Source organism: Octodon degus, unplaced genomic scaffold, assembly GCF_000260255.1.
Source record: "Octodon degus isolate 3935 unplaced genomic scaffold, OctDeg1.0 scaffold00088, whole genome shotgun sequence".
NCBI lineage: Eukaryota > Metazoa > Chordata > Mammalia > Rodentia > Octodontidae > Octodon > Octodon degus.
Genome location: NW_004524664.1, coordinates 3,081,089 through 3,094,457, shown reverse-complemented (window position 1 = coordinate 3,094,457; position 13,369 = coordinate 3,081,089). Strand labels below are relative to the sequence as shown.

The 13,369-nt window shown below is 32.9% G+C and overlaps 1 protein-coding gene across 1 annotated transcript in view; it reads right to left on the bottom strand.

Annotated features, from left to right (window-relative positions):
- LOC101573891 (disintegrin and metalloproteinase domain-containing protein 5-like) overlaps window positions 1-13,369 on the bottom strand; it is a 91,837-nt gene that overhangs the window by 65,345 nt on the left and 13,123 nt on the right. Inside the window, exons 6-10 of the mRNA XM_012516009.2 lie at window positions 10,764-10,941; window positions 9,804-9,869; window positions 4,315-4,386; window positions 3,970-4,136; window positions 2,960-3,041 (exon numbers count right to left, since the gene is read on the bottom strand). Coding sequence (XP_012371463.1) covers window positions 2,960-3,041; window positions 3,970-4,136; window positions 4,315-4,386; window positions 9,804-9,869; window positions 10,764-10,941 — 565 coding nt within the window. The remainder of the gene's footprint in view (window positions 1-2,959; window positions 3,042-3,969; window positions 4,137-4,314; window positions 4,387-9,803; window positions 9,870-10,763; window positions 10,942-13,369) is intronic.

Below are 13,369 nucleotides of genomic sequence, written 5' to 3'. Positions count from 1 at the left end.
CAAGTCATGTTTTAACATTTTAAAAAATTTGACAGAATTGATAAATCCCTACAAAGACCAATCTCAAAATCAGATGGGCAGAACATCACTACAGATCCTACCACAGAAGAAGAGGATATCATGAGGAAATGGTACTAGCTTTTTCATAGTAATGAAATTCATGCATTTTTTCACAAAACCACAATTTATAAGGATCTGCACAAAAAGAAATAAATTGACTATTCCTATAAACTGAATTGTCTTCTTAATTTTAAACTTTTCCATGAAGAAAGCCTCTTCATTTAGCTTGACTGGTTTAATTTGTTAATTTAATCAGGAATAATATCAACATTATGCAAACTATTGCATAAAGAAGTGAATGTTTCATACTTCTATAAAACAATCATAAGCCTAGTACAAAAAGTGCTGACAAGGAATCACAAGAGAAATCAATGTAAGAAAAAATTAAATAAAACCTTAACAAAACAGTATCAAGTAAAATCCATAAATATGAAAAAATAATCTACTCTGGTCAATTGCAATAAAGAATGTAAAATAGGACCAATTTAAAAGTCAACTTGTACAGGCGTGCTGTGCCAGCGCCACACCCATGGTGCACTGAGACAGCAATTGAGACTGGGCATGGTGGCACGCACCAGTAATTCCAGTGCTTGGAAGGCTGAAAACAGATGGATCACTACGAGTCTGATCTGTGTGGTGAGATCCTGCAGACCTTGTAATAAATACATAAAAAAAATCAAAATCAAATAAAATAAAAATCTACTTATGTAGTTTATAGGTTTACTGAAAAGAAGGAAAAAAGATCTAATCATCTCAGTTAAAAGAAGAAAATTCCATTGACAGTATTCAGTCATTTATGACATTAATTCATAGCAGATAAACAACAGGATGAAATTTCTATTATTTGACAGAGGGAAACAACATATACATACATACAACCCATACACACACACCATACTTAGATTCCTAATTCCTGAAAAAATATTGAAGATTTCCTCCATATATGTGGGAGAAAAAGATGTTTTTTCTCATCGTGTCTATTAAATATTGCCCTGAAAGTGAAAGAAATTAAAAAGGAAAGAAAAATAATCAGTAAAATTATGTTTGTTTATAGACAAAAATGATTCTGTACACTGAAAATCTAAAGGGATAACAAATGTAATTGAATGCATATATAAATTCAACAAAACTATAGGACATATACATCAATGTATAAATCAATTATGTATGCCAAATATATATCTTTCCACTAGCAACTGAAAATAAAATTGAACAATCAATGCAAGTGGCAATAGCATCAGAACTCATAAAATTTCTAAGACTAAATGCAGTGATGTAGAAAATTTCTACACTCAGAACTATAAAATTATGTCAGAAAATATTTAAAAGACTTGAAAACATGGAGAGAATAATCATTTCAGCAGACTGAGAGACCCAATATCGTCAAGATGTCAGAACATTCCAAATTAAACAACATCCACCTATCACATTTTTTCATTATTTATATGTATGTAGCTGGATACACTGATTGTAAAATTTATTTGAAAATGTCAATATATATTTATGTGCATATTACATACTATATTGTCAAACAACAAGATTGAAGGACTCAGTCATTTGAAATGACTATGTTGAAGAAAATTATTATTTTTTAAAACATTTTATATTATGATTGGCATATATCTTCACAAAATGTAATTTTCAAACTTTCCAGTAGAGACAAAATATAATTGATTCGTATTCATATTTATTTGCCATTTTATAACATTCTTAACTCATGGATTAGTTTTTTCAATTTACCAATTTTGATTACAAAAATATGTTTCACAATTAAAGTATGAAGAATGGCATCAAAAAAACATACATGTCAACAGTTCTATTAAATAATTGTTAGAATGTTTTATTTACTTTACATGCAAAAATACATACATTCAATTAAAAAGAACTCAGCCAAGAAATATTGTTTTTAAGTACATTATCAATAGTAGCAAAAATCCAAAAACAATTTCTTATGGCTCTGCTCAATCCTTGGTTCAGAAAGAAAAAAAGTGAAGAGTGAGGATGAAACAAGTCCCTAGGAAGCATCAGTTATCATTTCACTGTGGCAACAAATAACCACGCAGAGAGTTTTAGAGTCAGTTAATGAATCTGTACATCTCTTATGGCAATAGAGCAAAGACACCTGAGAATTAGTTTTAGATGTTAGTAATTCAGCTATGTAAATTTGTTTCTTTGTACTTGCCACTAAATAACAGCAAATAGGTCAATACAAAAACTATAGTGCAAAACTCTTTCTCTGAAGTACTAATTCCCTGTTCTCAATTATATAACTTGTAAAAAAGTTGACCCTGTAGCATTTATTCTTCCTTTCCCATGAAACTATAGATTAGGAAGAGTTAATCAGTGCTTTTCACTACAGCAGTCTGCTCCTCCACATTGCGCAATAAGGAATCTTACATTACCTAGAAACAAGATATATAATGAATTTAATAAAGTACATTATATATACAACAATAATTAAAAAAATTACTAATCAGTGTTTTATAAATAACATTAAGACTACAGTTGCTATCTAATAAAAAGGATAGTACTAATTCCCTGTTCTCAATTATATAACTTGTAAAAAAGTTGACCCTGTAACATTTATTCTTCTTTTCCCATGAAACTATAGATTAGGAAGAGTTAAGCAGTGCTTTAATCAATGGCATAGCATGCCATTGTTCAAAACAAAATTAATTTACAAACCAAAACATTATTTTAAAAACCAGTATATTATGATCAGTTCAGCTTGAAGATATTCTATATTAAGGCAATGATAAAATGTTTAATTTGTTCCAAATTACTAATATAACAGCTATAAAACAAAGAGTAAACTAAAAATATATTTATTCATGCTTTTAAAAACTTAGAACATTTAACACCATGAAAAGTTACAGTTAATTACATAATGTTTACATACCAGAGCAACTCCTGAAGCATAATTATTATTACATATATTTCTTGGAAATGTGGCTCCTATAGAGGTAGGATGGTTCTCAAAACTAAAAAATAAGAATTTTCCTCATCAGTGCATATTACTAATAAGTTTCTTTTTTAAATTTATTTTTTTGTGTGAGAAATTGAACTCAGGACCTTGAGTTCACCAGGGAGGCACTTGTGCCACTGAGCTATATACCTGACCGCGTAGTAAGTTTCATAGCAGCAAATGTTACTGAACGATTACTGTTAGAGAAGCATCATGCTGGTCTGAATTATAGTAGGTATTTTCTTACACCTTCAGTGTTAAAATGTATTTCAGTAAATTAATTTTGAAAGATAAACACTCTAAAACAAAAGAAAAAGGCTAAAATAATTCATATATTTTTATAGTGGTTTCCTCGACATTTCAACCCTAAAAATTCAATTTTCTATGACATAAATATTTATTTACTGAAAATAAATATTTCGCACATTAGATTCTAGAGAACATGAGAGTTCAATATATTTATTTTATTTGGAATTAAAATTATAACAACTAGATGAGGTACAGGAAATACAGAAATTTGATAACAAGTAATAAAAGATTATAAACCAAATGAAATTATATCATCCATTATTAAATCTTCATTATTTCATTTCTTTCTATGAAACTTTACATTTTTAATTATTTTAAAAAATTTTATTGTGGTTGAAACAGATAGCACAGCTTTCCTTCTTAAATTTTTCAGTGTATGGTACAATACTGGTAAATAGAAGCATATTGGTGTATATTGGCTCTTTTGTGAATTTTACATTACTTAATAAAAAGTTTTTAAAGTTTGCCTCACATTAGCTCCTTGAGGAGAATCTTTTTGACATTTTTTTCACAAACCATATCTGTCAAATAGTAGAACAAAATGGATACAAAGGAAATTCTTATTTTTAATAATTCACATACTATTATTTCATATGATTCCTTTAATGTTACAAGACATAGTATGCTACACTTACACTAGTAAATATGAAATATGATGTTGTTTCAGACCAGTACGTTGACGTTTCCACTCTAAAAGCCTAAATAAAATATCATCAGGATGCCCTGTGGTTGTAATTTTGTTTGTACTTGACCAGATTTCAATGGAAGATATTAAAACTGTCAGTTTTAACTGGGTAAGCATCTAAAAGGAAAAACCATTGAGAAATTTTTTAAAAATTTGAAAATTGCATACAATTTTATAAAATATATTTAACAAATATTTTGATTACAGAAACTTCAAGAACTAGGCAAAATAGAACACATCAGTTCATAAATTCTATATTTTACAAATATATAAACAAAATAATTTTAAGACTTACAGTATTAACAAGGCCAATGAGCTCAATAACCTTCTGTGTTACAGTCTTTATGTCAGACCCCATGTGATCAAACTGAAAAAGAGGGATTATTATTAAGAAAAAGTAGACGTGATAAATACATCACTTTTTTTTACACATACAATTGCTGGATTCTAAAGTATCCATAACACTACATTCAATTGAAATGCAGAAAATTTAAAAATGATTTACAAAGAGTGACTTAATAAAGGTATTTAAAATATGATTTTTAAAAGGTTTAATACACATAGAAGGCCAGTCAAATAGCTCAGCAGATTAAAGCCCCTGCAGGCAGTCTCTGAGGACGGGGTTCTATCTCAGGGCCTGCAGTGCCGGCCCCTCCCCCGCGGCATGCTGAGACAGCGATTGAGACTGGGTGTGGAGGCACGCACGTGTAATCCCAGCTCTTCGGAGGCTGTAAACAGGAGAATCATTACCAGTGCAATCTAGTAGTGAGACCCTAGACCCTGAAGACCCTTCCCTAAAATACAGAAAAAAAATGTTTAACACACTTGAGATTGAGGAGCAGAGCATGTGAAGTTGTTCTATTAATTATATTCCTACAATGGCACTAATTTAAACAGATATTCATTCACCCATCTACCTTCACAGGAGCTGAAACCAGGTGAAAAGCCCCAGTGCCTAGTTTTTGTATAATAATAAAACCAAAGAGAGATACAAATATTCTCAAATAATTTTGGATACTTAATTTTAAATGTTATCACATTTATACCATTATTTCGGTGCAGTTTTCCCTTTGAAAAAAGCACATGGCATACAAAGTGGATACAAGTCAAAAGTGTTGAAGCATGTCAACACTCACAAGGCTTTGAATTTTGGAGCATTTTGAATTCTGTATTGCTTGATTAATTAAGTTGAACTTATTTCCTAAAATGATTTATATTGTAAACTATGAAGCACTGCACACAAGTATAGCTCAATTAAATATTACAAAGCATGTAAACATGCTTAACCAGCATGTAGAGCAAGAAATACACCAGACTCAAGATCCCAAAGAGTGCATTATGGTTCTTCCCAACCACTGTTGGCTGTATATTCTCTTCCCCAACTTCTAGAGATTGATATTGTTTTTGACTTTTATAAATGGAATCAAAATTTAAATCTTCCTCTGTGAGTGGACTCTTCTCACTTCTTGAATTACATGATATACTTTAATAAACATCAATAGAAAGAATCATGTGAATTATCCTTCCATTAATTTGTTAATATTTTTCTGAGGATTTGTGCATCATATATATATATATATATATATATTTCAATAAAAAGAAAGGCCTCACCTTTGCTAATGATATTGATATTAATTAACTACATGTGCTTCTAATTTCTATATTTTCCTTTATCATGAATTATTAAAATGTTTGACTTCGATAAAATGGGGATTTTCTAGTTCTTTTTTTTTACCTGCCATTTTCTACCATAAATCTACAATAATAAAACAACTATGCCAATATTAAAACACAGCTCCAGTCTGTAGTTTCTAATATGGATGGCATTTCCTGTGGCTGACTGCACTGGTTTGGAGCCACAAGTACTTCTTAGCAGTAAGCAGCCAATAGCTATATGCTCCTTGGTCTTACAGGGACTTGTCCTGGTGTCAGGGTGTTGTGGCTTCAGTGTATGATGCAACATTTAACATTCTTGGCCATAGACACAGCACACATGTCTTGAGGTTATTCCCATGTATTGTAGTTCTACCCAAAACTAGCTTGAGGGTCTACATGGTTGACTATAGGTCAGTGGCTATGGATGAAGTGTTTTGACCAACCCTAGCCCCAGGGAAAGGCTTATAATAAATTACCTATTTTTAGTCTCTCCCTCAATTTATGTTGAATAACACATCAGCTATAGACTTGGGAGGAATCTTGACTTGAATTGCCCTCTAGTCATAGTGACAAAACAGCAGCAGCAGACTGGCAGCACAATTTGGATTTATAGTACCATTTGAGCGGAACTAGCAGAAATAACTACAGGCTCAGAGAAAATGAGCAGCCTCTTTGAAATTCAAGGAAAACAGGCATGAAGCCAGATTGCAAAGACTGGGACAAATATCCTTACTATTCAATATGCAAATGAGATTGTACACCAGCAAACATTGATAGGTATCAGGCAATCATGACCTAACCTTATTTTCAAATTAAGAAAACAAAAACTGACCAGAAAAATATGGAAAAACTCTCAAATGTAGTTTTTTTGTTTTGTTTTGTTTTTGTCTTTTAGAGACAGGGTCTAACTATGCAGTTCAGGCTTGCCTTGAGCTCACTTTGTAGCCCAGGTCTCAAACTCTCAGGGATCCTCCTGCTTCAGCCTCCCAAGTGCTGGGATTAGAGGTGTCTACCACCATGCCTGGCCTTCAAATGTAGAATTTAAAACACTTGTTTTAAGGACATTCACTGAACTTTAAGAGAACACAGGAAAATTATTTGACTCTAACACAGAAATTTAGGGCCGGGGAGATGGCTCAGTGGAATAAGCGCTTCCCTGGCAAGCTGAAGGGCCTGAGTTCAATCCCCGGTTCTGCCAAAAAAAACCCCCAAAAACAAAAAAAAACAAAAACAAAACAAAACAAAAAACAAACAGAAATTTAATGGAGAAATAGTAACAATTTTTGAAAATCAAACATAATTTGAAAAATATACTAAAATTAAAAACATTGACAGAAGGCACCAACAGCAGAATAAATCAATCAGAGGCAAGAATTAGCTCAAACAGTCTGTTCCAAGGACCCAGCAAATAGCTCAGTAGATTAAAGCGCCTGCAAGCAGGCACAGGGGCCGGGAATTTGATCCCTGGCCTGCCGTGCTGGCCTTGCTCCCAGGGCCTGCTGAGACAGTGATTGAGACTGGGTGTGGTGGTTCGAGCCTGTAATCCCAGCACCTGGGAGGCTGTGAACAGGCAGATCCCTATGAGTCCGATCTAGTAGTGAGACCCTGTAGGCCCTGTAGACTGTCCGAAATTAAAAAAAAAAAAAAGAAAAAGAAAAAAGAAAAAGGTTTGGCAAAGACACTATTAGAAAAATCAAAAAATGAAAATAGAAAGAGAATATCAAAAGGGCAATTTCCTACTAATAGACCATTTTTAGAAAGGTCACTAGGGGACCTTCTCCAGAAAATTCTCTTTAACAGCAGCAAAAACAATCCTCATGCCTGTCACTGGTAACTAAGTGCCTGCCTGGCAAGTACAGGGACCCAAGTTTGATCCCTCCGATATCACATGCCATGCTGGCCCAGAAACCCAGTTAGCCATACCAACAACCGAAACTGGGCTTCTTGGTGCACATCTGAAATAATTCGCGTATTGGGGATGCTGAGACAGGACGATCACTATGTAAGACCCAGTACCAAATAGAGAGAGAGAGAGAGAGAGAGAGAGAGAGAGAGAGAGAGAGAGAGAGAAGAAGAAGAAGAAGAAGAAGAAGAAGAAGAAGAAGAAGAAGAAGAAGAAGAAGAAGAAGAAGAAGAAGACACAGCTAATTAGACTAAAAGGGTTTGCGACTGATAAAAGTGTTAAGAGGTCTCTGGGCTCCCAAATAAAAACACAAATTTGTTTATGTTTTAGCCACTAAATTTTGGAGCTTTGCAGGGATAGTTTAGTTTGCAGTTATCTGTTAATCTACTTTGTCTGAAAGTAATTCTAGCTAAATCCATTTTTTAAAATTTGTGTTTGCATGCTATATTTTCCTGTTCTTTTATGTTTATTATTTGTGTTATATATATATATTTCTTCTTATTATTATTTATTTGGTACAGGGTCTCACTACGCAACTCAGAATCATAGCGATGCTCCTGCTTTCAGCCTCTCCCAGCACTGGAATTACAGGCTTGCACCACCACACCTGCACTCTGAGGCCAGCTCAGTGGGCCAGGGGGCAGAGATGGCATGGCATGAGGTGCCGGGGATGGAACTCTGGGCTTTGTGCTTGCCTAAGCAGATGCTTAGTCTACTAAACTATCTAGCCAGCCCTGTGTAACATATTTTAGTAGGTCAGTGGTAGGCGGAATGTATGTGTCTGTTGTATGATTTTTTTCTCTGCTTTTAATCTTTTCATCAGGTTTTAATTGCACCATTTATTCCCTTTCTATCTCATATAATTACCGACTATGAGTTTAAGCCTTTCATCTTAAGCATAGCTCTTAGATTTGTCCCACATTTATGAGACAGATGATTAATATATAATATATTCCTTCCTCTTTGTTACTTTTTTCATGATTATGTTTAAATTTTTGCTTACTTTTTTGTAATTATTTTTGCATTTTTATAAATATTCAACCCTATGATGTAATCGGCTTTATAGTGAGTCAATTTATCTTTATTAAAGTATACCCAATTATTTAGTGAACTGTCAATTTCAATTTTTTTTATGACTGCTAACATATAGCTCAGCTTCTCTATCTTGTATTTACCTTTTGGGAATCAATAAACTCCTTTAAGTGAAATTTTTAAAAAAATTTTATAATTCTATTTTAAATGTTTAGCATCTGATTGTTTTCTGGTTCTGCATCTATTTTTTTTTGATAACATTGTCAATTGTGATTTACTTCTTTTTGGTTTGTAAGGTCATATATGGCTGATATTAATCTATAATAATCATAAGACTTCCTTCTAGAAGTGTCATTCTTCTAGAGATAAATTATATTTTTTCTGTCCAATAACATGAGCCAAATTTAGCCTGATAGACTAGAATCCTAACTAAATATGCTACTATATATACAGAGCCTGAATGTATATGAGATAAGATTTGAAGTGTAGTCATGAACTTGCAATATGTTGACTTTGCTCATTCTTTCATTCTGTTTCATTTATCTAGAACTAGAAAGAAAATACATAGTTAGTGTTCTCCTTTTACTTGGAAATAGAGTGTATTTGTGTTGATGACAATGTTCGAGGGATGACTATGATGATGTACTTAAATATTACTATTGTAAATAGGGTAAAAACATTTGAGGATGTTGTTTTGCTGAGGATGTAACCTTTATGACAAAAGAAATATAATGAATAAGATTTAAGAAATTAAGATGATGCATCTTACAAAAGTAACTTGTGAGTTTATCTATAAAGGGATTAATAACATTTGTTTCATTTGTAATTTTTTTATTGTATTTAGTACAGGGTCTACATGGTCTACAAGATCTCCCTATGTAGATCGGACTCATAGTGATCAGCCTGTGGTCAGCTTCCCAAGAGCTGGGGGTACAGGTGCTCAGCACCGCACTCATTCTCAATTGGATCTCAGCGGGCCCAGGGGGCGGGGCCAGCAGGGCACACCGGGACTTGAACTCTGGGCCCTGCATCTGCCTAAGCAGGTGCTTTAGTCTGCTCATTCATAATTTTTGTAATGTATTATATTTGTAAATGCAAAATAAAAATGGTTGATTTCCATTGCATCACTAGTTATCAAGTTAAAAACAGATTATAAACAATTTTAAAATAATAATGAAAAGACTAAAACATACCAGATTTTTATCCACAACAATATACATTTCAATGTATCGAGGAAATAACTTGCTAAGTTCAGTTTTCTGAAAAATACACAAAATGTGTCAAGAGGATTTAACAAGACCTTACCTTCTCATAAAATTATGTTCAGGGATAATCTGAAAGATACATTCCTATTGAGAATATAATAAGGTTTTTTTTATAAAATATAAAATTTAAGTACCAGTCTGAAGATTAGAGTTCAAAAAGTGCTGTGATTAGCAAGAGTTTTCAGTTAGACTTGCCAATTTATAAAGGAATTCAGATATCTTTTATTGTTGTAATAATTAAAATAAAATTTTAGGTTTGATAACATAAAGCATTCCTTTTCTTATCCTTGTGAGAATCCGCATGCTAGTCACCTGCATATTAGTAGGCTTAATACCAATCATAATAATATTTATATTTCCTATATGTCTATACATTAGCCTTAACCATTTATGCATCTATCAGTGTGGCTAAGAGTCATATTAATATTTGCATTAGTATTACAGGTTTATTTTTACCAATTATTAGGAAACTAATCTGTGGAGGAAAAATTCATCACTTTATTTTACATTTGCCTTATATAAGCCACTAAAATTGTTCAGTTTTGAACTTCCATGAAACAAGTATTTAATATTTTGATCTAAATTATCTCAGTAGTTGGACAAAAGAAAAGTATGTTCATTACCTAAAAGTCCATATGTTAAAATGTAATCTCATCTGTAGTTCTAGACATACTTGCAAGATTTTAATTATCTAAGATTTTGCTAAACTTGTGTCTAATGATAAGCATAACAATGAACAGAGATTGCCTTACTAGTCATTTAAAAATCATTCACATTCCTCATGAAAAAGTAATGATAAATCTACCAATCAGCAATGAAATCTAGATGCAAATGCACTTTGCATTTAACAAAACTATACAAAACAAATAAAACAAACTTCGTGCTTACGTGTACACGGCTTCTCACTTGACTTCCTACATCATTAACCCGAGCATAAGAATCATTTTCTCCAAAGAGAGGAACAGGAGTGTTATCATTGTTTTCTTCATAGATCATGTGAATAAACCCTGATACAGCCTCCAGTGGTTCAATTCTATATGAGATGTTTTTGAACTGCAGTACTCCCCTGAATATAAATTAAAGAAAGTTTGAATTAAACCTATATTTTACAGAAGGATGTACAGGGTGTTCAAGGTCTTACTACTAGATCAGACTTGTAATGATCTGGCTGTTTGTAGCCTCCCAAGAGCTCCCAGTCTCAATTGCAGTGTCAGCATGTCCCGGGGGTGGGGCTGGCGTGGCAGGCCCGGGGATCGAACCCCGACCCCTGTGCCTGCTTGCAGGCACTTTGATCTGCTGAGCTGTTAGGCTGGTCCTTATAATCTATTTTTTTTTATTTTAAAGAGAAAAACAATAAAAACAAAACAGAAATTCAAGACAAGATCATATGAAATTAACAATGGTTAGTATATTGCATACTGTTAGCTTCAAAGTAGTTGCTCATACTACATGATACCAACATGCAAGATTGATCAAAATATATAAGAACAAATCATTCTCTTCAATGAAGTAAATGAAATTTGTAGTATAACCATCTTGGCTGTCTTGTATGTGTGTTTACATACATTTTCTTTTCCCTTCCTTCTTTCCCCCTTTCCTAGTTAGTCTTTCATTTTCAGCAGTTTCTTTTCCTTTCACAATGTCTATTGTATCTTTTGGATCTTATTCATTGTTTCAGTTCCTTACACTATGGACACAATATGATATTTACACATGTGAACCTGATTTGTTTCACCTAAGAGTATGGTCTCAGGTTACAACCATTTATCTATAAAAGCCTTAAGTTTATTCATCTTTATGTCTGAATAGTACTCCATTGTATTAAAAACACCACATCTTTTTTATCCATGCCTCAGTTGATGGGTATTTGAGTTGTTTCCAAGACTTAGCTCTTGTGCTGCCATAAATATGGATGTAACTACATTAATATGGTATGATGTTTTCAATTCTTATGGTAAAATACCCAAAGTAGAATAGCTCACTCAAACAGGACCCCTAATCCTAATTTTTTGAGGAGCTTTGTAGTGATTTTTATACTGGTTATGCCTGTCTGCACTCCACCAATAGTGCATGATCATTCTTTTTTCCCCATAGCCCTGCCTGCATTTGTTACTGATTGATCATTTGATGATACCTATTCTTTCTGGAATGAGAATCTCAGTGTTGTTTTAATTTGAATTTCTCAAATGACCAATAATTGTGAACATTTTTTCATATATTTATTTGCTATTTGTGATTCTTAATATGAGAAATATGTATTCATCTCAGACCCCCATTTTTTATTGAGTCTTTTAATTCGAGGAGTCTGGTTTTTTTTCATTTCTTTATATGTTCTAGATATGTCTGTTATCTGATGGATAGTTAGCTAAAATATTTTCCCAATGTGTGCATTTTCTTTTCACTGTTTCATTTCTTTCAATATGCAAAAACTTTTAGTAAAATGAGATTCCAGTTGTTAATTCTTTGAAATATTTCCTGTGAAACTTGGGCTTTGTTCATGAAGTCTCTGCCTATCCCTCTGCCTTTAAGATTTCTACCTAGTTTCACTACAAGTAGATTTAGTGTTTCTGTTTTAATATATAGAACTTCGATCCATTTTTACTTTAGTTCAGTACATGGTGATAAACATGGGTCTAATTTTAGGCTTCAGCATGTGGAAAACCTGTGTTTCCAGCACCATTTACTAAAGAGGTTATGTTTTTTCCAGTGAATGTGTTTGGCCCCTTTGTCAAAGACAAAGTAGCTGAGTGTATTTGTAGTTGTGTCTACATCTTCTAATCTGTTCCACTGATCATCAGGTCTGCATTTTTACTATACAATGCTAATTTTATCAGAGTAGATTTATAGCATAATTTTAATTCAGGGATTATGATGCCTCCTGCCTGACTTTGTTGCCCAGGAATGCTTTTGCTAGTCTGGCTCTGCTCTGGTTCCAGACAAATTTTAGCGATGTTTTCTCTAGATCTGTGAGGTATGTTAATGATATTTTAATTGCAATTGTATCGAACCTGTATAAGAGTTTTGGGAGTCTGGTCATTTTCACTATGTTGGTTGTTCCTATCCATAAGCAAAGAATATCTTTTCATTTTCTGAAATCTTCTTTTTCAGAATACTGTAATTTTCAATGTATAGATCTTTTACTTAATATGTTAGGTCTATTTCTAAGTATCTCATATTTTGGATGCTATTGTGAAGAATTTGATTTACTTAATCTCTCAGTCAGTTTGTTATTTTTGTACAAGAATGATATTTATTTGTTGACTTTGATCCAGCTACATTACTGAATTGGGCTAGTAAATCTAGAAGTCATTTGGTGGAAGTTTGGGTTCTTCTATGTAGAGTATGTCATCTGTGAATAATGATAATTTCACTTCCTTTCCTATCTTTTCCTTTTTATGTCTCTCTCTTGTCTAATTTATCTGGCTAATTCTTCCAGAATTATATTGAAAAAGTGATGGTAGTGGAGTTCTTGTCCTGTTCCATATTTTAAAGTG